Source organism: Herpailurus yagouaroundi, unplaced genomic scaffold (assembly GCF_014898765.1).
Source record: "Herpailurus yagouaroundi ecotype Mexico unplaced genomic scaffold, PumYag 182, whole genome shotgun sequence".
NCBI classification, from domain to species: domain Eukaryota; kingdom Metazoa; phylum Chordata; class Mammalia; order Carnivora; family Felidae; genus Herpailurus; species Herpailurus yagouaroundi.
Genome location: NW_024412413.1, coordinates 22661082 through 22676533, shown reverse-complemented (window position 1 = coordinate 22676533; position 15452 = coordinate 22661082). Strand labels below are relative to the sequence as shown.

General features: G+C 38.0%; 1 protein-coding gene across 4 annotated transcripts in view; it reads left to right on the top strand.

The window, feature by feature from the left end:
• APAF1 (apoptotic peptidase activating factor 1) overlaps nucleotides 1–15452 on the top strand; it is a 96146-nt gene that overhangs the window by 77023 nt on the left and 3671 nt on the right. For 2 of the 4 annotated variants that reach the window (XM_040491136.1, XM_040491137.1), the window contains exons 23-26: nucleotides 8414–8533; nucleotides 9068–9193; nucleotides 10808–10933; nucleotides 13107–13253. In XM_040491136.1, coding sequence (XP_040347070.1) covers nucleotides 8414–8533; nucleotides 9068–9193; nucleotides 10808–10933; nucleotides 13107–13253 — 519 coding nt within the window. Of the gene's footprint in view, nucleotides 1–421; nucleotides 867–2838; nucleotides 2888–8413; nucleotides 8534–9067; nucleotides 9194–10807; nucleotides 10934–13106; nucleotides 13254–15452 lie in introns of those variants that run through there. The other 2 variants (XM_040491139.1, XM_040491138.1) reach the window with 2 other exon arrangements.

Below are 15452 nucleotides of genomic sequence, written 5' to 3'. Positions count from 1 at the left end.
ATTACAGAGCTCATTATGGAAAACAGACATCCCCATTACTCATTCTCCAGAAGCACTTCTTTTAGCTTCTAGATACTTCTTTTGATATTTACCTTCATGCCCCCATATCTCAAGCTTATAATGTTTTTAATTTCTATGTTTGAGAACTTATCTTCTGAAAATTAAGATGAAAATGTAACTTTTTTCTTCTCCCACCTGTGCTACCTTTGACATAGGCACACCCCTTTTTATCACCCCATTATTCTAATACAGTTATAATAAAATTTTGTTTTGGTCATTAGTGTCATCAGAACTAAGTAGACTAAGTGTACTATGAATGTGCTTCCTGCCTTAATGCAATTTAGGACAGTTCTACCTTTGGATGTAGTTTGCAATTATTTTACCCTAAAACTTTGAAGACGTTGTTCCATTTTCTCCCAAGGTTCCAAAGCTCATACTGAGAAGTCTGAAGCCATTCTGATTCCCAATCTTTCTCTCTGGAAGATTTTTGGATCTTCTCTTTGTCCCTAGAATTTTGAAATTTCATGATGATGTGCCTTGGTGTGTATTTGTTTTATCCATTGTTTTGCCTATTTGTGGTCTCTTCTCAATTTGGAAACATTTTTTAATGCAAGTAAACTTAAATTTTTCTTTGATTCCTCCCCACCCCAATATGCTTTCTTTTTCTTTAACAACCATTATTCAGATACTGGATCTCCTGGACTGATCATGTAATTTTCTTCTTCTGCATTTCATGATTTTAAACCATGCTGTGTTTTCTGAGTTTTCTTCAGCTTTATCTTCCAGGCCTTTAATTGACTTTTTTATGTGTACTATTTTTTTTTTTTAATGTTTATTTTTGACAGAGAGAGAGAGACAGAGCATGAGCAGGGGAGGGGCAGAGAGAGAGGGAGACACAGAATTGGAAGCAGGCTCCAAGCTCTGAGCTGTCAGCACAGAGCCCGACGCAGGGCTCGAACCCACAGACTGCGAGATCATGACCTGAGCCAAAGTCGGAGGCTCAACCAACTGAGCCACCCAGGCACTCCTTATTTCTACTATTTTTAATGCTGAAGAGTCCATTCTTATTTCTTTAGAAGAGCACTGTGTTCTTGTTTCAGAGATGTAATATCTTCTTTGAGGATGGGTGGATATATAAATAATGTACAAATTATACATATAATACACATATATGTATATATGTATGTATGTATATATATGTATGTATATATATACACATAATTTTTTCCTCAAAATTGCATTTTCATGCATAGTTGCTATTTCTTCCAAGTTTTTTTTTTTTTTTTGTTTTCTGTGTGGTTGCTTTGGCCTCTTATTTTAAATGTCTTCCTCAGCTCTGTGGTGATACTAGCTACCAGAGGTGGACACTAAAAGGCTGAAAGCTCTGCATGTTGACTGAGACCTTTTCTGAAAAGTAGTCTGGATGGGGAATCTTTGTTGTCAGTATCTTTAGGTGTTTTGTCATGTACTTGTCAGATTACTAGAGAAGAAACTTCTGGTCTTTCTGCCTGGAGGTTATAAATCTGGCTGACAGGTTCTTAGAGCTAAGTGGGGAGGAGAACTGGGGGGTAGCTGTAGGGTCTCGTCATTTAGTGTGTAAACCTTCACTGGATCCCTCTGTTCTCAAAACTATAATTCTGTCCTCAGTTGTGCTGGTGCCCTTTAATTTAGAGTCTTCTTTCTGGTCTGTTCCCATTGTCTGTAGGAGCATTTTCTACACTTGATTCTCTCTCTCTCTCTTTTTTTTTCATAGTAACTTTGTTTCATTCAATGATGGTTCTTTTCTTTTTTACACAAAATTAGTTTTCCTGAACTTTTTGAAGGAGTAGGTAAGGCCAACGTTTCTAGCTTTATAGCTCTACAGCTTCTCCTTCTGTTGTTTTCATGAAACATTAAAAACATGGCCTTGTTCTTATGAGATTGCTTTGCTCTATCCTCTTCCTTTGTTGTTTTTTTTTTTACACCTTCACTTTCCTTTGCTGCCAGAATCCTTGTTCCACTCAATTTGGATTCTATTCCCAGCAGTTTCTCCTCATTAGTATAGGATTATCCTGGTTAATTTTGAGAGTTCATAGGTCCCAGACTGCTCCATCCCTTCCAGACTGGACCATAGTTGCCTTGCATTCAGTGTCTGCTGCTGCTGTCCCATTGGTCCACTGAGCTTTCCAGTGAATGTACTTGGCTGTTTTGGAATTCTCTTTTTAGGTTTGTCAGACTCTCCATACTTCTCTATACTTTCCACATAGATGCTGGGATGCAAGTCTTGCAGCTCTCAGTTTGTCCCTACTCACTTGTATCTTGGGGTTTATGGAAATACTTTGTCAGTTAACAGGGTCTTGTTGTCAGTGTTGTCTGTGCATTTTTGGTTTTGGTATTGCAGTTGCTTTGTCCACTTTTGATGGAGGCTTCAGGGAGATTAAAAAAAAACAAAACTCACCTGCACTGTTGCCATCTTCCCAGAATTCCTAATAGTTCTGGTCCTATGCCCATCCTCATTCCCACCTCTGGATGTACTCAGTGACCTAAGTTTCTGAGCAATTGGTGAATTCTGTACTGTCAGTTTTGTTGCTTCGGTTTTTCTCTAATGCTTTTAGGATTCTGTTTTCTTGGTTCTGCTATTCTCTATTTCTTGGTTCTGCTCTTTTCTTGGTTCTATCATTCTGCTTTTCAGGCTCCAACATTTTTGTTCCTATTCCCTTTAGCTTGTCATTGTAGTAGGGTTTTAGAAGTGAAGGAGATACAAATACATATGTTCAATAGAAGTTACTGTATGTTCTTTTATTTAACATGTGTTTCTTGCATTAGCAATATTTACAGTATTTAAAACTCTTTTGACAGGGTGCCTAGTTGGCTCATTTGGAAGAGCATGTGACTGTTGATCTCGGGGTCATGAGTTCAAGTCTTACATCGGGGGTAGAGATTACTTAAATAAATAAAAACTATTTTGAAAAAAAATATTTTTATGTTATGTCTTTGTGAGTTCTATATGATTGGAATGAAATTTGGTTTCAGTGCAGAAAGTTACTATAGGCTCTCATGATATTGTTATTAGCATTAGCTATGAAACTCAGTGTAATATTCACCTTTCTTCCTCTCCAGATTGCTTTGAAATGGGTGAAACTAAACTACATCTGATGAGATTCTGTTGAGACCTTGTATACTGTATAGTTTTTCTGTCAGAAGCTAAAATCATAGGTTTAATGACCTGCTTGAACATCAGGTATTCTCAGCCAGAGAGAGAAATAATTTCTAGGAATATTTTTAGGTTCAGAGTTAGATTATTTTAGAAATATGAGTTAAGTGGTGTTTCATCCTCTTTTTTTGCTCTATCCAGAATACTTCTTACATTTAAAATGTTTTAGTACAGGGGCATCTGGGTGGCTCAGTTGGTTAAGTGGCCAACTTTGGCTCAGGTCATGATCTCGTCATGGTCCATGAGTTCGAGCCCCGCATTGGGCTCTGTGCTGACAGCTCAGAGCCTGGAGCCTGTTTCGGATTCTGTGTCTTCCTCTCTCTGACCCTCCCTGTTCATGCTCTGTCTCTCCCTGTCTCAAAAATAAATAAAACGTTAAAAAAAATTTAAAAAAAATTAAATGTTTTAGTATATATTCATGTAACAAAACTCTTGCTGGGTATTTTGAAGAATTGACTGGTTGGGTTTTTATTTTAACTTTTTAATAAATAATTAATTGGAAGTTTATGCCCTAGCCCTCTTTGTTGAGGTGTGACAAAATTGTATATGTTTTGGACATACATTATGATTTGATATATACACATTGTTAAATAATTACAATGATCAAGTTATTTAATGAAATAAATAACGTCACATAGTTATCATCTTGGAGGTTTATTTGATTCATTTTTGTATCCCCAGTGCCTAGAATTTAGCAGGAGTTCAGTAAATCTCTGTTGAGCTGAACGAAAGTTATTTCCAAAATTTAAAAATCAATTCACTTGATTGATTATAGCACCTAGCGTTGTAAAAATTGAGGTCTACCTTTGGTAGTTTTTGATCCTTTTTCTTGAGATAAATATAGCCCAAGTAGCAGCCATGTTCACCTGAGCTGTGACACTATATTAATTCTTACAGGTATAAGAAGATTCTTCAGCATTTTTAAAATTTAAATTTTACCATTTACATAGCTGAAAACATTCTGTAGTGTACATACATTGCAAAAATTATAGCTCATGGCAGGGACATCCCCAAACTCAGTACATTTGGTTAATGCTGGTGAAAGTTTAGCTGTTATATAAGGTAATTCAGTTAGTACAGTGTGTTTGAGTCCAGTAAAAAAGGTGTCCCTGTCATCACTGCCTTATCAGAAAGCTTTTGCAACAAACCGCTAAGGCTGTTCTTAATCTTTCCTCAGTCATTGTCAAACTTTTTGTTCTATCTGCTCAGGAAGGATCTTTGACTTCTTGACGTGGAGGGCAGCAGTAAGAACCCAACTCAAGATTGAACATTGAATCAGACACAGCTGGGAATGGCAGTACTGGTCACTGTACTGGAAGAGCTGTTAATAGTAGTCACTGATTCTCAATTGCAGTAATGCCCAGAAAGTAGGAGCAACCCAGAAAGTTCCTAGTGGAAATGATCTAGGTGTATTTTATGCTTAGTCACACGGGGTGCCTTTCTTTTCTGATATGATTTGGGGAGCCAGAGAAACCTCTCTTTATTCCTCCTCCTCAACATGTCTCCTTGAGTTCTTAAAATGCTGAAATTCCTAATACATTCTCTTTAAAATTCCTCTCATTTTTGGGGCGCCTGGGTGGCGCAGTCAGTTAAGCGTCCGACTTCAGCCAGGTCACGATCTCGCGGTCCGTGAGTTCGAGCCCCACGTCAGGCTCTGGGCTGATGGCTCAGAGCCTGGAGCCTGTTTCTGATTCTGTGTCTTCCTCTCTCTCTGCCCCTCCCCCGTTCATGCTCTGTCTCTCTCTGTCCCAAAAATAAATAAACGTTGAAAAAAAAAAAATTCCTCTCATTTCTAACTCCTCTTCTAGGGTCCTCTTGCTCTCATACAGATACCCTGCTCCTGATATCCTCCTTCTGTGAATGAGCACTTGGAGACAGAAGAGATAGAGATCTGAGAGCCAGGGCTCAGTGGTGAGGGGCGGGGGTGGGGGGGGGGTGGGGGGTGGTGGCTGCTTAAGTGTGGAGGATAAAGGAGTAAAGAAAGGGGATAAGAGAAGTGTCATTTCTTTTATAGTTTTGCCTAAGCCTGACAGGAAAAGCCTAAAGATATTTCTACTGTTGAACCTTCACCAGTCAAAAACTTGACCCAGAATATCACTAATGTGCATACCTGTGGTGGTTACTGATTTTTCTTTATCTTTTTATTCCTGATGTTAAAAATTAGAAGAAAAATCCGTTCTAGTCTACTTGATTGCCCACAGCTCAGAAGTCCAACTTCATCAAGCCCACTGGCCTTATTATTTTTTTAATATCTTCCCAACCTTATTTTTCTGATTCTTCTGCATATCCTGTATTTCAGCCAGATTGAGCTATAAACTGGTCCTCATAATCTTTCCATGTTTTCCTGTTCCTGTGCTTTAACTTAAGCATTCATTGCCTTTATTTGAAAAGCCCTTCTCAGGTTGTGAATCATACTTCCAGCCCATACCTTACCTCAAGCCTATTTTGAATGCACTGTCTCCATCATTTCAATTTCTTCTCTTCCTTTTGTGCTTGAGGAATTCTTCCTGGAGCTCCATATGGAAAATAATGTACTATATCACTTTGTCAATTTGAGGATTGCATTAAGGGGATATTTAATATCTCTAAAACTTAGACATTCTGTGACTTGGTTTGAAGCTGCTCTAGTCAGCTGACCTTCCCAGGCATTAGGGCCCATAGGACTCAGTAACTTCAGTGGAGCTAGTATGTATGTATGTATGTATGTATGTATGTATGTATGTATGTATGTATATATTTATTTACATCCAAGTTAGTTAGCATATAACGCAACAGTGATTTCAGGAGTGGATTCCTTAATGCCCCTTAACCATTTAGCCCATCCCCCCTCCCACAATCCCTCCAGCAACCCTCTGTTCTCCATATTTAAGAGTCTCTTATGTTTTGTCCCCCTCCTTGTTTTTACATTATTTTTGCTTCCCTTCCCTATGTTCATCTGTTTTGTATCTTAAATTCTTCATATGAATGAAGTTGTATGATATTTGTCTTTCTCTAATTTTGCTTAACATAATACCCTTTAGTTCCATTCAAGTAGTTGCAAATGGCAAGATTTTATTTGATTGCCGAGTAATACTCCATTCGTGTGTGTGTGCGGGCGCACGCACGCGCCTGTGTATACACACATATACATACCACGTCTTCTTTATCCATTCATCTGTCAATGGACATTTGGGCTCTTTCTGTACTTAGGCTATTGTTGATAGCGCTGCTGTAAACATTGAGGTGCATGTGCTCCTTTGAAACAACATACCTGTATCCCTTGGGTAAATACCTAGTAGTGCAATTGCTGGATCATAAGGTAGTTCTATTTTCAATTTTTCGAGAACCTCCATACTGTTTTCCAGAGTAGCTGTACCAGTTTGCATTCCCACCAGCAGCGCAAAAGAGATCCTCTTTCTCTGCATCCTCGCCAACATCTGTCGTTGCCTGAGTTGTTGATGTTAGCCATTCTGACAGGTGTGAGGTGGTATCTCATTGTGGTTTTGATTTGTATTTCCCCGTTGATGAGTGACGTTGAGCATTTTTTCATGTGTCGGTTGGCCATCTGGATATCTTCTTTGGAGAAGTGTCTATTCATGTCTTTTGCCCATTTCTTCTCTGGATTATTTGGTTTTTGGGTGTTGAGTTTGATAAATTCTTTATAGAGTTTGGATACTAACCCTTTATCTGATAATGTCATTTGCAAATATCTCCTCCCATTCCGTCAGTTGCCTTTTAGTTTTGCTGATTGTTTCCTTCGCTGTGCAGAAGATTTTTATTTTGATGAGGTCCCAATAGTTCATTTTTGCTTTTGTTTCCCTTGCCACTGGAGACATGTTGAGTAAGAAGTTGCTGTGGCCAAGGTCAGAGAGGTTTTTGCCTGCTTTCTCCTTGAGGATTTTGATGGCTCCCTGTCTTACATTTAGGTCTTTCATCCATTTTGAGTTTATTTTTGTGTATAGTGTAAGAGTGGTCCAGGTTCATTTTTCTGCATGTCACTGTCCAATTTTCCCAGCACCACTTGCTGAACAGACTGTCTTTATTCCATTGGATACTCTTTGCTGCTTTGTCAAAGATTAGTTGGCCATACATTTGTAGGTCCATTTTTGGGTTCTCTATTCTGTTCCATTGATCTGAGTGTCTGTTCTTGTGCCAGTACCATACTGTCTTGATGATTACAGCTTTGTAGTATAGCTTGAAGTCTGAGATTGTGATCCCTCCTGCTTTGGTTTTCTTTTTCAAGATTGCTTTGGCTATTCTGGGTCTTTTTCTGCTTCCATATATACTTTAGGATTGTTTGTTAGTGGAGCTATAATCTTCAGTCTTGGCCTAACTTGTGGGGCTTAGGAAACTGTGAATATGTAATGGGGATACTTTTCTCTGGAAAATTTAATCGGATGGAGAGCTCACTAGCATATTGCGGCTTTTCTCTATCTTCTGGTGTAATTAATTGCTCTCCAAGAAACTGAAGAAAGTGATTTTTTTTCTAAAGATTTATTTTAATTTGTTTAGAGAGAGTGTGAACAGGGGAGAGGGGCAGGAGGAGAGAGAGAGAATCTCAAGTAGGCACCACACTCAGCCCAGAGTCCCACATGGGGCTCTATCCCATGACCCTGGGATGACCTGAGCTGAAATCAAGAGTCAGATGCTCAACTGACTGAGCCACCCAGGCACGGAAAATGAGTTTTATTTAGGAGGAAACGTATTTTATTTTGTCACTTAAGTTAATTAATCCCAGCTTTTCTCTTCTCGGTCTCTAAAATGGGAACACCCTATTTTTTTCTTGGTATTCTTCTGTGGTTTTCTTTTTTTATTAATAATTTATGTATTTTTTAATTTACATCTAAGTTAGCATATGGTGTAACAATGATTTCAGGAGTAGATTCCTTAATGCCCCTTACCCATTTAGCCCATCCCCCCTCCCACATACCCTCCAGCAACCCTATTTGTTCTCTATATTTAAGAGCCTCTTATGTTTTGTCCCCTTCCCTGTTTTTATATTATTTTAGCTTCCCTTCTCTTATGTTCATCTGTTTTGTATCTTAAAGTCCTCATATGAGTGAAGTCATATGATATTTATTTGTCTTTCCCTGACTAATTTCACTTAGCGGTATTCTTCTTTATTTTACTGAAATGCCATGAGGATAAAAGATGTTAGGCTATTGAGCACATACTACCCCACTCCTCCAATGGGATATCATGGGAAGAGGGTTATAACAGACTTACTTCTTTGATAATCAGGTGTGGAATTGGCAATCAGAGGAATATGTCTTTCTACAAGCCCATCAGGAAACAGTGAAAGACTTTAGGCTCTTGAAAAATTCAAGACTGCTTTCCTGGTCATTTGATGGAACAGTGAAGGTAATTTGAAGCACAAGGTTTTTTTATTTTTGTTTTTAAAGTATTCTGATATTGTAATGATTATATTGTGATAGCTAAAAGCAGATGGGTGGTAAGTAACTACCTAAATTTTTAAATTTCTATTTTCTCATGGCTGTTTTCTGTTTACTGCGATCACCTTCATCTGTGTATTTAAGGGCACTTAAAGAGGTCAGAACAACCATTGTGCTAAAGCTCTTATTTTATAGATAATATATTCTAGATGATTATGCTCAGTAATACAAAATGTTCTTTTTATAATTTTTTTTTTAATGTTTATTTATTTTTGAAGGAGAGAGAAAGAGTGTGAGTAGGGGAGGGTCAGAGACAGAGGGAGACACAGAATCCAGAGCAGGCTCCAGGCTCTGAGCTGTCAGCACAGAGCCTGACACGGGGCTCAAACTCACGAGCTGTGAGATCATGACCTGAGCCAATGTCAGATGCTTAACCGACTGAGACACCCAGGTGCCCTCAAAATGTTCTTAAAAGTGTCAACTTCTGTATTTCTTTTTGAAGGTGTGGAGTATTATTACTGGAAGAATAGAAAAAGATTTTGTCTGTCACCAAGATACAGTACTTTCTTGTGATATTTCTCCTGATGCTACTAAATTTTCATCTACATCTGCTGACAAGACTGCAAAGGTAGGTCAGTTAGTTGAAATATGCACGTATAAAAGTTAGGTATTGGTTATTTATTATGAGTCCAAATGATGTATAAAATAGTTAAGTGTCTATGTGTCTGTCCCGTTTTGTGTGTTTTTGACAGATGCCCATTGACATTTAGTGTGTCAAATAGATTAAATGAATAACATTGAGGACTTTTGATTTCTGCCTTACTAATGACTTTTTTATCTATTACTGATAAAATGCAATTTCTACCATATACTATAGGCGGGAAAAAGCACTGAAAGGGATTTACATTTAATTGCGTATCCATTGTAAAAGTTTATGCAATTAATGTAAGTTGATACTTTGGAAAATAACATTCCAGTGAAATGCTGCCTGGTTGGGGACATTGACTATCCATTCTCTTCTTTTTTATCCATCTTTATTAATGACCTCATTACCCATTTTTCCAAACTACAAACCTTGGAATTGGCTGGACTCTGTCCTGTCTTTCATGTTCTGTTGATTACTTCTCAGTGTTTCTTGGCTCATTCTTCTCCTCCTTATCCCACTCCATAAGATTTGGTCTCCTCCTTCATTGGTGAACCTTTCTTTGGTCTGTGCCTCCTCCAGTTTATGTTTCTTACTACTGCCTGAATCTCCTGTTGAAATACCTTCTGTGACTTGATGGTTTTTATGCCAGACTCCTTTGCCCTTGACCGTCTCTTTCTGCTGCATTGTTCCTTCTGTGCCAGGCTACTTTTACCTCCATCTTTTGTGCACTCAGTTCACTTTGGCATGACACAACTTATCTTTTTTTTTACCTCGAAGCATTATGACTCATTCTTTCAGAGGTAGGTTTGATGTCCGCTTTTCAGTGAACCCTTTCCTGCCTGTCAGGCAGGGTTAGCTGCTCTACCTTCAGTGTTCCAGATTACTCCAGTTTCTTAGAGCATTTACTTCATGTAACTATTCACTTAATGATTCGTAAGTCTATATACCTGATTATAGAGTTTTCAAGGACAGGGAGGGTATCCAGTTCATCTTTATACCACCAGTTCTTAGCTCACGGTGTCTGGAACATGGCAATTACAGTACATTCTTATTAAATGGTGATGACATTGAACCACAAAGAATATTGGAAAGAAAAAAAACAGTATTTTGGCTGCCAAGACAGTAAGATAGTGATCTTTAAAGAACACTTGTCATATATTAGGCCTTGTGCTAGAATTTCACTATTATCTCACTTAATCTTCACACCATAGGTACTATTACCCAATTGTACAGGTGCAGAAATGAAAGCTAGAGAAACTTATATGAGTTGTCAGTACAAGGGAGCCAGGACTCACACTCAAGTTGGCTCTACTCTGTAGACTGTTCTTAACTGATTTGCTATTCCTTTTATGTCTAAAGTTAAAGAAGCTGTGATTTTGGTCCTTGAGTTTAAGTTAACATAAGTAATTAAAGGGAAGATAAGGAAAAAACAATGTTGCAAGTTGAGACTTGGGCCTCTAATGAAAATTTATTGAACTGTTGAATGTTAGAACTTCCATATGATTGAATTTATGGCTAGTCAGCCCCAAGACAGGGTTTGCAGGTACTTATTTTGAGTATATTTACTATTCTTAAACAATCTTAATTGCTTTCCAGATTTGGAGTTTTGAACTTCTTTCCCCTCTTCATGAGCTGAGGGGCCACAAAGGCTGTGTGCGCTGCTCTGCCTTCTCTGTGGACAGTACCCTGTTGGCGACTGGAGATGACAATGGAGAAATCAGGGTAGGGTGTTTGCTGACATGAAAAAGCGCTGCTCTTTCTGTAGCTTTGGTTAGTGCTCTGTACCACATGGGGGAACTTTGTTAATGTGACTGAGAAGTACAGGCCCTGGGGTTCTGGTTGGGTGAGACCTTGTTTGCTTTATTTCCTGTGCACAGTGTGTTCACAGCTGTGCTTCTCTGCAGGAAAGAATTAGTTTTAGTTAGAATGAAGTGTATGAGTTAGGGTTTGTGGGGGCACCTGGGTGGCTCAGTCAGTTAAGCATCCAAATCTTGATCTCTGCTCGGGTCTTGATCTTTGGGTCGTGAGTTCAGGCCCCATGTTGGTCTCTGTGCTGGGCATGGAGCCTACTTAAAAAAAAAAAGAAGAAGAAAAAAAGAATACAGTCTCTGAATGTGAGGATGCAAATTCCTGAGCTGTTTGCACTTGGTTGTCTGCTTTTAGCTTGAGAATGATTCATTGGGATTGTTGGACCTGAACCAAAGATTGTTTATAGTGGCAGAATTTGAATAAAATAATTTATAAATCATTAAGTAGATTATAAATGAATTGCAAATTCTGCTCTTTTGAGCACTGAAAGAATCACTTAATGGAACTATATCCATTGGATAGTCAACATTTATAGTGTGGCCTATTACAGTCCTCATGGGATTGCCTGCCTCTGGTTGTGTTAGAAGGATTGGGCAGTTGATGGGAAAAATTTGGGTGTTGGGATGGCTGTTTTAGTAACCAGTGTATTTGAAGAACGTCTTTTTTTTTTTTCTTTTTTTACAAAGGAAGATTTAAAATTCATGACAGAGTATTCAGTTTGCAGGAATAGAGGAATTATCAGATGGTCTTTCCAGGAAAATTAAGATTCTCCTGCTTGAGGGCTAAGTAACCAATCTTCTCTGTACTGTTCTAATAAATGCCATGTCAACTGAAGTGGCAGGGCCGCTTTGGGAACATTCATTTTGCTCTGACTTCTCATCTTAGATGAAAAGGGCTCCTTTACTGGTTATGAAGGAGTATTTCATTTTTCAGAAACGCTTGAGGAAACAAATTCTCTTTAATTTATTTTTTAATTTTTTTAATTAAAAATTTTTTTTAACGTTTATTTTCGAGAGAGAGAGAGAGACAGCGTGTGTTGGGGGAAGGGCAGAGAGAGAGAGGAGACACAGAATTCAAAGCAGCCTCCAGGCTCTGAGCTGTCAGCACAGAGCCTGATGTGGGCTTGGGCTTGAATTCAAGAACTGTAAGATCACGACCCGAGCCGTAGTCGGCCACTTAACCCACTGAACCACCTAGCTGCCCCAAATTCTCTTTCTTTAAATGCATGTCATTTAAAATTTTTTCTTTAGTACATTAAACAAAATTTTTTTCCTTGATTATTTAAAATGTAGCTGTTAATTTTTTTCTCTCTCTGTATATATGTATCTCTGATATTTAGCTATCTTACTAAATTCTAATGAGTCTGTCCATTTGATTTTCTTGGATCAAATATTTCTAGGAAAACATTTACAAATGATGGTTTTGGTCATTTTCCTTTGCTGTTTATGCCTCTTTGTCTTATTCTGTTGTGCATTTATTAGAGTACTGCCCATGTATTAATTATCACTGGAAATAAATGGAAATATTAACATATGTGATTGGGTTGTTCATAAGGATCTAGTAAAATAATCTTTATCTATATTTCTATCTTTATATATGTGTGTGTGTGTATACACACACACGTAAAACCTTAAGGCATATAGTGTTTAAATATGTTTGAATGACTTTAGGTGTTTGAATGACCTCTGTCAGCATTTTTCATGGTAGATCCTGCCCTAGAATTCTATTTTTTTTTTAATAGTTTGTTAAGCCTTTTTTGTTTACTCCTTGCTTCTCCCATTATTCTCTTATTAAATGAAAAGGATCACAGTATTCTGACCAGCTGTTCTAAGTTCTCTTGTTTTATTTTTTGGAATATGGTTAATGATAAATATTTTATTATTTTATAATAAGTACATTTTTATTATAGTGAGTGGCATTTAAAAAATTGAACAGGAGAGAATGCAATCTAAAAAAATTCCTAAGGTATCACTGAATTGTAATTATATTTTTGAGAAAGATTTTCAAATATGTTCCAGATTAGATGGATAGATATATAAAACTTCTGGGTGACCTTGTTAATGCATTGTGTATTTTGTTTGTGTAGATATGGAATGTCTCAAATGGTGAGCTGCTTCATTTATGCGCTCCGATTTCAGTAGAAGAAGGAGCTGCTACCCATGGAGGCTGGGTGACTGACCTTTGCTTTTCACCAGATAGCAAAATGCTTGTCTCTGCTGGAGGATATCTTAAGGTAAGAGTTCCTCAAAGACTGTGAAAGAAAAGAACAGCCTGTGTACTACTTTCCAAGCTATTTTCACTTCCTGTTTCTCAGTTGGGCCTCATACAACCCAGCAGAATGGAAGGGCAGTGACTGTTATCCTCATTTGGCCTAGATGAGACAGATCTGCAAGGCTACTTTCCTCAGTTCTCTTGGAAGTTTTGATGATAGTGTTAGGGATTTTCTCTGTACACAGCTCTCATACTGCCCCATACTTAGATGATCAGAATGACTAGAAAGTTGGGTGTTTAACTTAATTTTATTTTCCACTGATGGTTAACTATTTTGGTTGAAAGTCTTGAATTATTTGTGAAAAAAATTTGTGAAATTTCCTTTTTTTCCCCTTAAGTTTATTTATTTATTTTGAGAGGGAGAGAAACAATCCCAAGCAGGCTCCACACTGTCATTGCAAAGCCCAATGTGGGGCTTGAATTCACGAACTGCGAGATCATGACCTGAGCAGAAACCAAGAGTCGGACTGTTAACTGACTGAGCCACCCAGACACCCTGTGAAATCTCTTAGGTACTACTAGTAGCATTTGTAATAATAGTAGCAACAGTATATTGCTTTATTTTATAGCCTACAAAATGCTTTACTTACATCATCTCATAAGCCAGCTTTGTAAGCTTAAATTTCATTACCCTTGGCTTATAGATGAGGAAACTGATGTTCATTGCGTGTGTTGTGGTGCCTCTGGGTCCTTTTTTGGTGCTTGCATGTATTTATCCACTCGGTACGAATGTGTTCTGTGCCCACTGTGTGCTAAGTGGCACAGAATTTTAAGACTTGATTTTGCCTTTCAGTGACGTATAGTCTGGGGAAAGCAGATAGTGAATAAATAGTCTGTAAAATATAGGAGGGTTCTGGGACATGTGTGCATAAAGATGGAGTTAGCAGAGGCTTCGTAGGGAGGGGGATGCTTGAAGTGAGTCTTTTGAATGGTGGTACACTTGTGAAAGGGTTGAAGATACTATATATTGTACTGACCACTTAAAATAGATCCCTAATAAATTAGATCTTATAATACTTTTATTTCTTACTGAAAAAATCCAAGTGTATGAAATGATTCTGATTAATTGTCTAACACAGTATAGGTGTTCAAAAATATTTGAATAAATGAATTTAATTTTTTGGTTATATGAGACCCACATAATTACAGTTTTACTCAACATAAAAATGTACTTTATAAGAAAGAAGACAGTTTTTAGCTCTGTCAGAGGATGTTTGTTACAAACACTTTTTGAGTTGCATTGAGAACGCACTGCTATTTATAAAATGTTGCATTAAACTATACCTTTTTGGTATAGTTTATTTAGTTACTGGGAGGGATCTTGAAACTGTCACCATCTATTTTCCTTTAATGTAAAGATAAACTGAGACTCTTAGTCTGCTCTGAGGATGATGCTTGGAGGAGCAGCATTGTGATCTTTGGGTTGGAAGCAGGGGGCCTTGAGTCCAGTACCTGTTGAAAAACATAACTGCTCAACTTTGACACTGAGCTTCTAGAGACCATGTCATTTGATATTCTGGGCCCCAGAGAAGGCTGTCACATAATAATGAATCTGGCTTATAAGGTGTATAGCAATCAATGACAGGATTCCCAGAGTTCTTGGAGAACCTTGAAATAGAGCAACAGAATAGATGTCTGTACTGTAGAGGCTATGTCTTAAGGGAGTAAGAACCCATAGCCCATACATTCAGTCTGTATATTTAAATGACAGTCAAGCTGTTCTTCCCTCTGGTTTGATTACTAGCATGGTTAAACTGATTATGATATAGCCCAGCCTGCATCTACTCAGCATGTTAATGAGACTATCAAAAGCACAGAGCAAATTAGAAGTAAAAAGGAACAGCTGCTGTAGTGTCCAAAGGAATGAGCCTTTTGAGTCTGTTTACTAAAGAATCTAAGCTATATAAAGCGAATGTCAGTAGGATAAAGTAGATATCCAGTAGCTAAAAAGCTCTTAACTTTCAAAATGCTTTCTTTTTTTTTTTTTTTTTTTTAAGTTTATTTATTTTGGGGCGCCTGGGTGGCGCAGTCGGTTAAGCGTCCGACTTCAACCAGGTCACGATCTCGCGGTCCGTGAGTTCGAGCCCCGCGTCGGGCTCTGGGCTGATGGCTCGGAGCCTGGAGCCTGTTTCCGATTCTGTGTCTCCCTCTCTCTCTGCCC